Source organism: Monodelphis domestica, chromosome 5, assembly GCF_027887165.1.
Source record: "Monodelphis domestica isolate mMonDom1 chromosome 5, mMonDom1.pri, whole genome shotgun sequence".
Classification (NCBI taxonomy): Eukaryota; Metazoa; Chordata; class Mammalia; order Didelphimorphia; family Didelphidae; genus Monodelphis; species Monodelphis domestica.
Genome location: NC_077231.1, coordinates 60,795,752 through 60,809,634, shown reverse-complemented (window position 1 = coordinate 60,809,634; position 13,883 = coordinate 60,795,752). Strand labels below are relative to the sequence as shown.

Below are 13,883 nucleotides of genomic sequence, written 5' to 3'. Positions count from 1 at the left end.
GGGACTTGGGTCAAGTTATTTAAATTCCATGGGCCTTGGTTTCCTCATGTATAGAACAAAAAGTTTGGATTGGATAGTCTTAGATGTTCCTTCCTTCAAGCTCTAGAATGTAAACCTGCTATTTCCTTCTAGTAGAATATAAATTGCATTTGGGGAAGGGCTCTTTAATTGCTGTGGTTGTTTTATTTGTAACTCCAACTCATGGTATACTTCCTGTACCATATTGGGCACTTATTGCTTGTTGAACTGAAATTGTTGCCAAAACTTGTACAATGTTGTAGATTTTGTTTGCACTTTTTTGATAGAATCCAAAAGATTCTGTTGTTAATGATGCCTTCAATAATTTAATTTTGAATCACAGATCTGGAAGGACCCTTAGTAGGTTATCTAGCTCCAACCCCCTTATTATAAAAATGAGGACCCTGAAGCATAGAGAGAGTGACCTGAGCAAGGTTACATGGCTAATAAATGACAAAGATGGCACTGGTTGGCACTCTTTCCTATTTACCTAAGAGAAATCTACTGAATCCTATCCTTGCCCATGGCACTCAATTTCCATGCCTTTAGTGGGGCAAAGTACAGCAGAGTTTTAGCTAAACATTGATTCTAATTTGCAATGAGAAGGCAACCCTAAAAAGCCCCACAGGGCCTGTGGATATTAGCCAAAATAAAAGATCATTAAAGTCATGGTGCTGAAAAAAATTCAATTTCTTTCTCAGGAGCCAAGAGACAAGAGAGTCCAGTACTGAACATGATAGCTCTTGAAGGGAAGAGAAAGTGAAGTCATCTTTCCCAGAGCACCAAAAGCCTAAGAAACTTTACATTTCACATAAAAACAACCAGGTCATGGTGAGGCAAACAGAGCAGTGGCCTTAGAATCTGGTAGATCTGAGTTTTATCCTCTCCTAGCCGTGTGCCCCACGGCCAAAAATTTAATGTCTCTGAACCTCAGTTTCCCCATTTGTTAAATGAAGAAGCAGGACTTAATGGATCCACTAAGTTCCCTTCTAACTCTTAATCTGTGGTCCTCTGATCTGTGTTTTATGGTAGAAGAAGGAAGAAAAGTAAGAAACAAGTATTTATTAAGCACTTACTATATTCCAGAGACAGATATCATCTCATATGGTCCTTACTACAACACTGGGAGCAAAATATTACATTTACATATTTTACAAATAACGAAACTGAGGTAAACTGGGGTTAAGTGATTTTTCACTGCCACATAGCTAGGAAGTATCTGAGACCACATTTAAATTCAGATTTTTCTGATTCCAGGTCAAACTCTCTATTTACTATACCACCTAGCTGTCTCAGTTAAGGACTAGACCCCATTTTTCTACAGAATCTTAGGGCTCTTTGCAAGACAATCAATTTCAGTTAAGGACTCCCTAGAACCAGCTTTACCTGATCAATTTCCTTTTTCTGATGCCAACATGCCTTCTTCCAAATCTGCCAACTCTTCCCACTCACCTTAAACATTCTTTAAGGAAAAAAATTAGACTGAGGTCCCCTGCCATGTGGAGGGAGGGGAGGGAGAGTCACCAGTCATCATAGCCATCCATGCATAATATAGTCAACCAATTGGCAATACCCAAAATTAAGTGTGGGCATATTTCTTTAATATAAATGAACCATATACATATGGTTCATTTATATTAATTTATATTTATATTATAATATAATATATATATGTATATATATATATATACTCACACTGGGTTGACTTCTTCCAACCCTAATCCTAATTTGGGATAAATATAGGGTATCTCTAAAGTCTTAAAGAAGTTTTCAGCTCTTCAAGCTGGTATTTGAGAGAGGACTCAAACTCAGGTCTTCCAGTCTAAATTCAGACCTCCATTGACTTTAGCAGCTCTCTGAAAACCTTCTAAGACTTTGGAGATACCCTTTACGTATGCTTTCTGAAAACAACACTTCATGCCAATTCTTTATTTCAGTGCTGTCTAGATTACATCAATACAAGAATGATCAATAGAATGCCAGTACAGCCCGATCTCTTCTTGATGTCAGCAATATTTGCTTTTGAGAATGACAACCTGGCATCCTACCTAAGGACTGAGTATTGGCTCAGGAAGACCTAGCTTCCCCTTCTTCACTGTGCCACATTTTGTGTGATCACAGGTTATGTCACAACCTTTCTGGGAAACAAATGAAAGGCAAATGGTACTCAGAATTGGTGGAAGGCAAATGTGTGTGAATGGGAAAAGATGCAGTAATGAAAATTTTAAAAATGTACCATCAAATGACTTACTCAGAAAAGGCAAAATGTATTTATAATTTTTAAAGTCTCAAAAAGGTCTTTTTTTACTTAAAAGGGAGACTATTTTGCCACTCACTAGAAGAGGGGAGACTGCCAGCAGCAAAATTTTAAGAAAGAAAGGGAAGTGTTTTATTAGATCCCTATTTGACTTCCCCAAATAAGAGAACAAAGAATTCTAGGCTGAGTCTCTGGAGAGCTCAGGAGATCTGAATTCCTGTGCTTGTTCTACAAGCAGGACTAAGCCTCAGTTTCCTCATCTGAAAAAAAAAAAAGAGAGAGTTCAGACTGGGTGATCCCTTAAAAGCTCTCAAAATTTGGTGTTTCTGTAAAGGACTTCGTAACCATTTGGGGAGGGTCTTAGGCACACAAGGAAGAGAAAAATGAGGCCTAGGCAGGTCCAAGGTCCTGCCCCAGATCGCATTCATTTCAGACAGGATTCGAAATCGGGTCCTGCAAGTGCAAGACCAGGAAGTTGCCCTGTGCTTGACTTGCCCCTACTTGGCCAGCTGAGGCTGATCCTGCTCGAGGTGGGCTCAGAGACCGTCGGGAAGTCACTCACCAACTTGTGGCTGGTGGGTGGCTGTTCTCCAGAGTTTTGGTCCAGGGCTTGTACCAGCTGATCTGCTCCGCGGCTTTCCCCCAGAACTTCTCCGGGTCGGACACAGAGGCCGAGAAGTGCGTCTTATACTCGCTGACACCCGCGCTGCTGCCGCTGCCCGAAGACAGAGAGCGGCGTCCCCCACCGACTCCTAGGCTGTCCCAAGGCCCCGGAGCCAGGTAAGCCCGGCGGGCAGGAGCTGCTCCCCGGGCCGCGGCTGAGCCCTGCAGGGGAGCCCCGAGTCCTCCCGCGCCCGTGACCTTCCGACACTGCAGCCAGGAGGGCTTCATGCCAAGGCTTGCCCCGTGCCTGAACTCTGGGGAGGTGGGGGAGAAGGGTGGCTAATTATTAGAGCAGCTGCCCAAGTTCAGCTGGGCCCTTCCAAGCCGTCCACGAAGCCTTCTACTCAGTAAGATCTGAGAGACTTTGACAAACTCCCAAAGTTGGAAGGTTTTGGTTGTTTTGTTTTTTTTGGGGGGGGGAGGGGGCAGGGCGCGTGGCCCACTACATTCTGAAGTTGTTGAGAAAAGCTGAACTGGATCCCAAGAGAAAAAAACAGGTGTTATTAAAACCTAAAGGACAAAACGTGGTAACTTTTAAGATAGTTTATTGTTAATACTTGATACGGACCCCTTTTGTTTTTATAGTCTATTCTGCGTCCCTTCCCCCACCTTGGAAGGGAACTCTCCCTGGTAACAAAACGGTTTAAAAAAAAAAAGAAAAGAAACGGACACAGTGACCCGAGTGTGCAATAGTTTGACAGCTGGAAACACTTAAGATTGAGCTGTTAAAATCTGAGCTCTAATGCAAAGGCTCCAAAGCAATTGGAGACCACTGTCTCTCTTCCATTCAGATCCCCGGATTTGCCAAATGAGACAAAAAACTTCCCCTGCTTTATAGGACAGAGCCAATCACCAGGCTTTTGTTCGTACTTTGAATTTTCTGCCATGGCAGTAGATTTAAAGTAGAGAAGGGAAGGGTGGAGAGGCGGGTCCGCTCCCACCGCCTGGTCTCTTCCACTGTAGTAATCCGCAATTTTTATCTACTACCCAGTCCGCACCAAACCAAGTTTTTCAAACAACTCCAGATCCTTAAAAATGCCTGTTTCTCCATGTTTTCTCAACCGCTGAGTAAGAGGGAGGGAACAAGGAGAATTCTTTAAAAGAGTAGGAAGGGCTTTGGGGATAATGGGCGGGGCTTTAGAACAATGGGCGGGGCTTTGAGGAAGGTATTACAATCTGTAAGAGGATCTTACCTACAGACTGCTACCCAAAGCCACATAGGGCGGGTGCCACCTGTAGCAGAAGGCACAGAACTTTTGTTTGCAATCACTTGAAACTTCTCGCTTGGCCTAGGTGTGAGTTATCTTTTAAATCCCTTCAGTCTCTAAATTCGAAGGCCCTATCATATTGCTCACTTCCCTGCCTGCCTTCTGCATACCTATGGTTACAGGAAGCCCTAAAACTACATTTATTTATAATCAATTACTTAATTGTGCTTGCGCTAACCTTTATGATTGTAAGTCCGTAATTTTCCTTTATTAAAGTAATTATTAAGTTTTGTTATTAATTAATCAAGCATTTCTCAGTTATCAATACCCACTGAGCTAAAACTAGATTTCCCCCCACATATTTGAATTAAGGTAGCCCCAATTCCAGGCTTGACTCTCTAGCCACTGAGCCACCTAAATGCCTTTTTTTTTTCCTATCAGAGGAAACAACAGGTACAAGTACATATCAGATTTGTTATAATGTACCTGATATTTCATCAGTGAAATTCATCAGTGAGGAGTTCCCTTCCAGCAACACATATCAAGAGGAAGCTGGGTGGTTCAATGGAGAGAGTATCAAGATGAAAAACCTAAATTCTAAATTTTTGCCATCAGACACCAGCTGTGTGATCCTGAGCAAGTCACATAATCTGTTTTCCTGAATCTACTGGAGAAGGATATGGGAGGGGAAATAATATCTTTGCCAAGAAAACCCACAGATGTTATTGGTATGCCATGAAGAGTCAGACCTGACTGAACAATGCATATCCACTTCTACTCTGTGACTGGCAGTTTCTTTTGAAAAGTCTGAGAGCACCATGGATTTGCCCAGGCCATAGAACCAGTATGTTTCAGAGATGAAATTGAATCCAGAGCTTCTTTATTTTTTTTACTCACTGTGACAAGCTACCTTTCATGTATTGTATAGACACACTGTAAATACAAGGTAACCGAGTGAAATTCCTGGTAGCTGGGGCCATCAGAACTTCTGTGGGAAGTAGCACTTCTGAAAGGTTTTAAAACAAGTGAGGAATTCTAAGAGCCAAGGATAAGGAGAGGATATATTCACTGTGGCAGTGGGGGAGGAAGGGAAGAGAAGACAGGCAATGCAAAGGAACAGAGAGGGAGATAAACTGTAGCTTGGGAGTAGTTTGGTCAATTTGTCTAAAGGTCAATAAAATAAAAATAAATCTGAAAAGATAAACATATGTAAGTATACATATTCATGTAGACACACATACATACACATATATACAACCTGGTACCATATATATATATATATATATATATATATATATATGGCACTTTAAGGTTTGTAAAATACTTTACATATATTATTTGATTTGATTCTCAAATTTACACTATGAAGTACGGGCTATTATCCCATTTTACAGGTGGCAAAATTGAGACTGACACACAGGTCATCATCAGTTTGATAGGATTTGTACTCAGGTCTTCATAACTCCAAGTCCAATAATAGACCCACTAGAAGTCAGATGTTGAAGGGCTTAAATGCTAGAGAAGCTTATATTTTTTCTTTAAAAAAACAACAACAACATTATTTCTGTCTTAGTAACAACTCTAAGTCAGAAAGGCAAGGACTAGGGCAATTGGGGGTTAAGTGGCTTGCCTAGGATCACACAGATTGATAGTGTCTAAGGTTAGGTTTGAACCCAGATCCTCCTGGCTCCAGGCTTTGCTCTCTGTCCAAGGAACCAACTGGCTGCTCCTTCTAGAAACTTGAATTTTCACTTTGAGGCAATAGCCAATTGAGCTCTGTGAACCAGGGAATGACAGATCAATTAATTCTATGTTTCATTCTGTGTTCGATAGATTCAAAGATCATGCTGGATCATTCAAGGAAACTGATTCTTGGTCGAATAATTGTGTCCTTTTTAAAAATTTTTATCCTTAATTTTATCCTCAAGATTATAATACTCTATTATTATATCTATATTATCTATATCTATATATTTTATATCTATATTATATTATAATATCTATTATTATATAATACTAATAATAATAGAGAATGGGGAATATTTGTTTTACCACCACCTTTACCACTTCCAGCTCAGTTTACATAGTCACAAGATACAATCAAAGAAAATATTTTTTCCCCTAAAACTTTTTCCTTGTGTCTAAGCATGAATTCTAAGAAAGAGTTGCAAGAGTTAGGCAATCCGGATTAAGTGACTTGCCCAGAGTCAAATAGCTAGGAAGTTTCTGAGGTCACATTTGAATCTAGGACTAGCTCTAGCCACTGTGTTAGCTAATTGCACCAAAGATAATCCCTGAAGAGAAGATTAAAGAACTTTCTAATTGAGTCAAAAGGGGATGCAGAGGAGGGGGATGACATTGTCCACCTGCCCTTGTGGGGTTTGTGTAGCTAAATCATGAAGAAAGCCAAAAATTGGAGAATTGGAGATAATCCAGGAGAATGTCAGCAGTCAGGGAGAAAAGTAGCCCTTTGCTCAACTTCAGCATCACATATAAACTTAGAATGATCCAGACAAAATTTGCTCATGGTCCCAGGACAACAAAGAAGGGAAGATCTGAGGAAGTATAAATTTGGAGAAGAGAAACCTGTGAGAGCTCAGTTAAGCAAACTTCCCACATGGGGGAGCTTTGTAAGGACTTGTAATATAATGGGGAAAGAGGAGAATGGAAATGGAGCCTCTTCCTTTTAAAACAGGGACAGAGTGAGAAGAGGTGTTGTTGTTTAGCCAGAGAAGAGAAATAGGACGGATTTTGTCTTTTCCCCTCAGCCCTCTCTGACTAGACTCCCTCATTATGGCTTCCTTCAATTCCTACTGGCAGGCTCTCTGGGATCTTTGTTGGAAGGGGCTTCAGGTATTAAGCCTCTTTCTTCTGGGGAGAGAGAAACCCCTTCTCCTCCGCCCTCAATTTAGACTGTCTTCTAATAAAGCTGGAGTCAGTTCTGGGTCCTAATGACTGAGTTTATTCAAGGGAAACAGGAAAGGGACAGGGCTGATGAGTGGTAAGGATTGAGATTCAGGAAGGAAAGAGGGAGAGGGGGTCCCTATCTAATTAGCACCCTTCCCCCCAAAGTTAGGTAGCTCAGGTCTGATAGCCTGAACCCCTGAGGGGTTCAGAGTAGAGAAACCCGGTTTTCCAAGTGTCCCCAAGTTGTAGAGATCTTCTTTGTGGACTGCTTGTCTCTCAAAGTTCTTATCCACTGGCTGGGGTTCAGGAGGATCTGGGATCAGGAATTCAGGGAGAGAAAGATCACTGACTTTGAGATTCAGTCAGAGACCCCCCAAAAAACCTCTGCCCAGGTACTCTCCACCAGGTGTCCGTTTCAACTGCCTGGATCAGCTTTTTCTCTCCCTCCAAGGTTCCAAGTTCCTTTTTGCCCGTCCCCTCCTCACTGCTTGCAGGATTCTTGCAGCTCTTCCAGGCTCCCAAAGTTTCCAGATTTCTCTCTCTTACAGACTCCACAGGAGAAAAGTACCATCCACCCACCCACTAACCCATCCAAAAGGTAAAGAGTTTCCTCAACTCTCTGCTTTCTCTTAAACTCACCAATTGCTCATTATTGGACTTAGCTAGAAATGTTTTTTTTTCTTTTTATATGTTGAGACTTTCTTGAGTTAAACAAAAATAATAAACTATGATTAAATAATCAATCGACAAGTATTTATTACAATATTCCATATAACAGGCTTTATGCTAACCCTGGAAATACAATTCTTTCTCTCAAGGATCTTTAGGGAAGTCAAAGTAGTCATTCCTGGAGCAGAGGTCAGGAGGGAATGCCTTCCAAGCATGAGGAACCAGCTGGACAAAGGTACATTGCCATTGGGACCTCACACCTACTTTGTTTTGTCTGCCTATAGAGAGCTGCGTACATAGGCTTATGGGTAGACAAGGTTTTGCTAACTTGACTATATGCTCCCATGGACAAGAACAATTCCTCTAAGGAGACAATGAAAAGCAGCTGTTTATCATGCATTGTGTGATCTTGAAATGTTCTAATCACAGTGCTGCATGGTGGCCCAAGGGAGCTACAGTCATCTGTCTCCTTACCTTTTAAGTAAAACGATTGTCTTTTGCTACTCATGCTGACCCTCATTTATCTTTTAGGTCTAAATCACCCCAAATTTTTCCTTTGACATTTCAATCGCTTTGTAAGACTACAAATTGGTCAGCCATACTCTGCTTGGTTGCAGACTATGGCTATGATACCTGCTTCCATATCCACAAGTCTGTTCTTCTTTTGATAAAAATTGCCTCATCCAAGTCAGAAAAAATGCATAGTGTTGAGACAACCAACTGTCTACAATAGAGATTAAAGGTGGCGGCACATAATGTACAGAGAATAGCAAATAAATCACTTGGACTACAACATAAAGAATGCTAGGGGGAATGGTATAGAATTAGGTCAGAGAAAGGGAGGTGGACCTAGATTGTGAAGGTCTTTAAATGCCAAACAGAAAAGGTTGTATTTGATCCCAGATATAATAAGCATAAGAGGGATTTATTAAGTAGGGGAATGAAATCAGAATGTGCTTTAGAAATGTCATTTTGGCAATTATGCAGTGATAATTAGAGAAGGTTGTCACTTCAGGTGGAAGAGGTGAAGAAAGAAGTCATGAACTTCTTGGCTAGATGACTGGAGAAAAGACAGAAGTAAGAGGTAGAATGGAGGTAGAATTGGCAAGACTCAGCAACTGACTAAATATCTTGGCTTCATGAGAATTTAGAAGTTAAGGATTACTCCAACATGGTGGATCTGGACAACTTGAAGTAATGGTTAAACCCTTAACAGAAACAGGTAAGATGGGAAGAGATTTCCAGTTGAAGGATCAGGGGTGGTTATTTTTGGTGTCAGTAGTTTCAATCATGCATATCTCTTTATGTATGATCTTTCTGAGGTTTTTTTTTTTGTTGTTTTTTTTTTTGCCAAAGACACTGGAGGGGTTTTCCATTTCTTTCTTCAATTCATTTTGTAGATGAAAAAACTAAGGAAAATAAAGTAAAGTGATTTGCCCAGGGTCACACAGCTGGTATCTGAGGTCAGATTTGAACTCAGAGCATCCTAATCCTAAACCCATTGCTCTATCCATTATGCCACTGTAATGGAGAGGAAAAGGAATGGAGTCCCCCACCACTGAGTTCAGGACCAGAGTGTAGTAGAGATGAAATGGATCTAATGGATGGAGAGAGAGGATAGTTTCTTCCCTCTCTTTTCTCAATACACCCTAGCTGTCTTCAGGGTTATTACTTTTCTTCAGAGGCAGGGTCAAAGTAAATCCAGGATTAAACTGCTTCTTCTCCCTTGGGGAAGAAATATAGTTCTCCAACCCAAAGCTTCTGGTCCCTCTCCCTGAATATTATGAGCATTAGGTCTATAGAACAGCTATTTATTTGAGGAACACTCAAAGGGTAAGGTAAGTGTGATTGAGGGAGAAGGTATTGGGAAAGTGGGAAATAGGAAGTCCCTAAAACCTAACAATTGATCGGCTTCTCTCCAAATCCTACAGGGTCAGGCTGTGCCTGCCTGACCCTCTGGGGTCAATTATGAGAGCTGTCTTGACTTCTAACAGTCCTGGTCCTAATATGAAGTTCAACAGCTACTTTGGAGGGATGGACAGGAAATCTTCCTGGGGTGGATAGTTTTATATCAAAAGACCTATCCACTCCTGTTGTCTTCTGCTGGATTCAGGGGGTCTGGATGACCAGGGCTCAGAGGTGCTTTCAGAGCAACCTTCCTGAAGGACTTCCCAAAGAGATGTGAAGTTAACTACCTGGATCTTCTCAGCTCTTCTCTGTTCTTTCTCTGGAATTCTCTGTTCCTCTTGCCCTTCCCCTGCTTGTCTTGTTCCTCTGGCAGATTGAGTCTAAGTTTCCTCTCTTACACCACCTAGCTGTCTTTCAGGGGTGGTGGGATGAAAGGTAAGTTGTTTTGGACATAATGAGTCTTAGATGTCTAAAGGATAGCCAAGTGGAAGAAATGTCTAGCAGGTCAACTGGTGATGCCAGAATGAAGCTCATTAGGGAGTCTAAGGCAAGATGAACAATTCTGGGACATGTCTGCATACTGAGGACAGCGGAACCAATAGTAGTTGATTAAATCACTAAGTAAGAAAGAATTGGGATGGGTTGGGGGTGAGGAATTCCTAGGGCAGAGAAAGGGAGCACATCCATAACTACAGGGTAGAATTTGCATTAGATAATAACAGCAAAGGAGGAAATTAAGTATTTTTTATGTGCAAGGCACTATGCTTACCATTGGAAATACAAAAACAAGGAATGAAAGTTACCTCTCTCAAGCAAAAGGTGCCACTCTTAAGAATTGACTGCTAGGTCATTTCATAGGGTCTATGACCCCTTCTTTTTATGTGTAGAATGAGGAAATCTTTTTTGGTATAGTGTATTATTGCTCTATGTGGGTCCTGGATTACAGGCTCCTGTCAGTCCATTGACTTTTACATTTCTTTTGTTCTTAGAATTCCAAGGAATGTTTCCCCCAATAAGACTGATTAATAAATAAAGGAAATAACGATGCTCTTCCTGCTAACTACTGGCCACTCACCACCACCTATGAGGGTCAGTAAAGGTTGAGAGTTTTTATATACCACCTCCCAATGTCTTGGGATGTTCAAGGAAGGGACTGAATAATGAGCTCCCAAAATTGTATTCAGGGATCTGTACCAGAGGATATGGGGGTCTTTTGGTTATCCAGAAAATCGTTTAACCAGGTCAATTAATAAATTAATTAAATGCCCAGAAATATCACCTCTCCATATTTTAATTGTTCCATCAAGAATTTGTTTTGTTTTGCTTTGAATTGCTTTTTGAATTTTTTAAATATAAGTGAAATCCTTTCAAACACTGAGTAATCAGTATTACACCACATACACACAAATATGTATTATATGCAATTATAACTATATTAAGAAGTAAAGCCATTATTTCTGTTAGGATCTCCATGTATTAGAAATGTATTCCCCCTCCCCATGGAATCTGATTCTGCATTTTACATGAGATAGAATTATGTGTGTGTGTGGGGTGAGGGAATGGGTTGGTGACACATAAGTACCTCTATGATACCTTTGATTCCTCGCTAGAGAGAATAACCCAAGGCTGTTCTTTTGTTTTTTACAGGATGATTTAAGAGCTAGAACTTATTGAAAGAAATTTATACCCATATCACTTATTTTAAATACTATAACCATTGTCTTTTACAAAATAAGGGATAATTTTGATCTTAAAGCCAAATGAAACTATCTCCCCCTGTTTTTCGAGTAGAAAAAAAAAAGTTGATTTGGATTCTGATGGACAAATAGCATCTGGCACCATAAATAAGAATCCTTGTTATTGAACTAAGTGAATCAGGGCATATTCCACTCTCATAATCTCATCCCCTTAATGTGATAGAGACATGAAGAAAGAGAGATTTTGAAGGACTTGTGGACCAAGATGCAAGAACCAGAGTTCCAACGGAATGTTTCCAGTTGGTGGCAGTTTGAGCTGACAATGGGGAGGTGACTGTCTCTGACTGGAAGTCACACTCTCTCTCCCTGGATGTTTGAAGCTGGCTGAAAGACCTTTGTGAGACTGACTTGGTTTTGGGGGTTTCTCTGGCTCTGAGCAGTTGAAGTTGACACTGGGAAGAGAAACTTGGCTTTTGGACTTGGTCTCTGGCTCTCTGGCTCTGAGCAGTGGAAGCTGACCAGGGGAGAAGCTTTTGAGTTGGTGATCTATTTGAGAGTTGAGCTGGTCAGGAGAAACTTAGAGACTTTGAATTTTGTTTTTCTCTGGGGTTGAAGCTGAGAAAGGAGACCAGCCAGACTAAATTTGTGAAGAAGAAAGAAGATTTTGAAAGGGCTGCTGTCCTCCATCTCCCTAACTGTCTGAGTCACACTTGTGACTCCCCAAACCCTCAATTTTACCTGATTTAGATTAGGGAAATCCTCATCCCTCTTACCCCAGTTTCCCATCCTGTTATCCTAATAAACCCCTTGATTTGAAAAAGGAAAAGAATAATTTTATAGTTTACTCAAGTGGGGGGAGGGGGAGGAGCCAAAGGCTTCAAGAAGAACTGGGTGGAGAGGGTTGGAAAAGGGAGGGAGTGAGGGAGGAAGGAGGTTAGGACATAGCTTTATCCATCAGCCATCAGTTTAGCTTCACTATCTCAAGAAGTAATAGTTTCCTTTCAGATTGCTATTCTATTACACTAACCAACTACTCTGCTCAAAAAATCTGAATTATCTCTCTGGCAATGGTGGTAGCAATAATACCTCATTTCCCACAAATTGAAATCCTGGAACTCCAAAAGAGGACTAACTGATAACATATGGAAAATGGGTCTTTTCCAATATAAAGGTACAAATCATTTTTTATAAAATACCCTCCTCCTGTCTCCAGCTTTCTTTAAGATCTTAGCTGCACACATTACCCTAGCATCAGTATTTTTGACAGTCAGATTTTGAATGTGGATCCTTTTCTCCCTCCTTCTCTTCCCACTGTATACCACCCTGTCCCCAAGTATAGATCTTTTTCATCTTCCTACTCCCTGTCTGCATGCTGAGCTGTGTCCTTTGCTACTAAAAACTTACAAAGACAGCCCTCAGCTATGGTAAGTGCTTCCTAAAACAGAAAACTCATGATAAAACCTATATTTATATAGTACTTCTTAAAGCATTTCCACGTCTCTTACCTCACAGCAACTCTGAGGGGATTTCTGCAGATATTATTGTCACTTCTTGACAGCATTGAGGTTTGGAGAACCAAAATGACTTGCTAACAGTTCACAGCATTACAGGTTAAAAGATTTATAACTGGAAAAGATGTTAGGCATCAACTAGCACCTCCCTCATTTCACTGATATGGAAAATGAAGCTCTAGGAGTTCAACTAATTTACCCAGAGTCAAACAGCCATTAATAATAACAGCTAACATTTCTATAGGATTTACTATGTGGGGCTACTGAGTAACTCAGTGGATTGAGAGCCAGGCCTAGAGATGGGAGGTTCTGGGTTCAAACCTGGCCTCAGACACTTCCTTGCTACATGACCCTGGGCAAGTCACATACCCCCCCCATTGCCTAACCCTTTCCACTCTTCTACCTTGGAACCAATACCCAGTATTGATTCTAAGACAGAAGGTAAGGGTTTTATATATATTTATTATTATATTTTATAAAATAACTATATTTTATAATACATAATAAGCACACAAACATATATATATATATGTATATATATATATATGCATATATATATATACACACATACATATAAACTTACTATGTGCCAGGCACTTTGATAAGCACTTAATTTTTTTCTCTTTTGTGAAGATTGGATTTAGCTATCTGCTGATTGTAACAATGAAGGAATTTAGCTCTTCCTTTATTGGGAAGATTGAATTGTAATCCACAATCTATTTTTAGATTTTAATCCCCCAAAAGGTGATAACTCAGTATTTTAAGTATATCTACCCATTTCAACTACAAAAAAGTGTTAAGAAACTACAAAAGGTAAACTAACCAAAAAAGGTGTTAAGTAACTACAAAAGATATAATCTAATCAAAGAGGGTGTGAACTAAAGAGTGTACAGTCCTAGAGAGGAGTGTCTGCTGTGATTCATAGATGTGAAATTTAGGGGAGGTGGCACAAGAGAAAAAAAGATCTTTAAAAGAGGACCAGAGGCCAGAAGAAGATATCGGATTCAAGATTTGAGTTGGATGGAGAATCTCTGACTTGGAGTAG

At 40.5% G+C, this 13,883-nt stretch overlaps 1 protein-coding gene and 1 long non-coding RNA gene across 3 annotated transcripts in view; one reads left to right on the top strand and one right to left on the bottom strand.

Moving 5' to 3' along the window:
- Positions 1-3,329, bottom strand: part of ACSS3 (acyl-CoA synthetase short chain family member 3) — a 256,797-nt gene extending 253,468 nt beyond the window's left edge. The window contains exon 1 of the mRNA XM_001372484.4: positions 2,838-3,329. Coding sequence (XP_001372521.1) covers positions 2,838-3,166 — 329 coding nt within the window. The 5' untranslated portion in view covers positions 3,167-3,329. The remainder of the gene's footprint in view (positions 1-2,837) is intronic.
- On the top strand, positions 2,924-12,147 carry LOC103106000 (uncharacterized). Of its 2 annotated transcripts, XR_001624703.2 has the most exons (5): positions 2,927-3,055; positions 7,602-7,651; positions 7,872-7,957; positions 8,738-8,944; positions 11,278-12,147. It is a non-coding gene; the product is annotated as an uncharacterized LOC103106000 (long non-coding RNA). The 2 variants fall into 2 exon arrangements; XR_001624702.2 differs by lacking the exon at positions 7,602-7,651 and having other exon boundaries at positions 2,924-3,055.
- Positions 12,148-13,883: the final 1,736 nt, after the last annotated feature.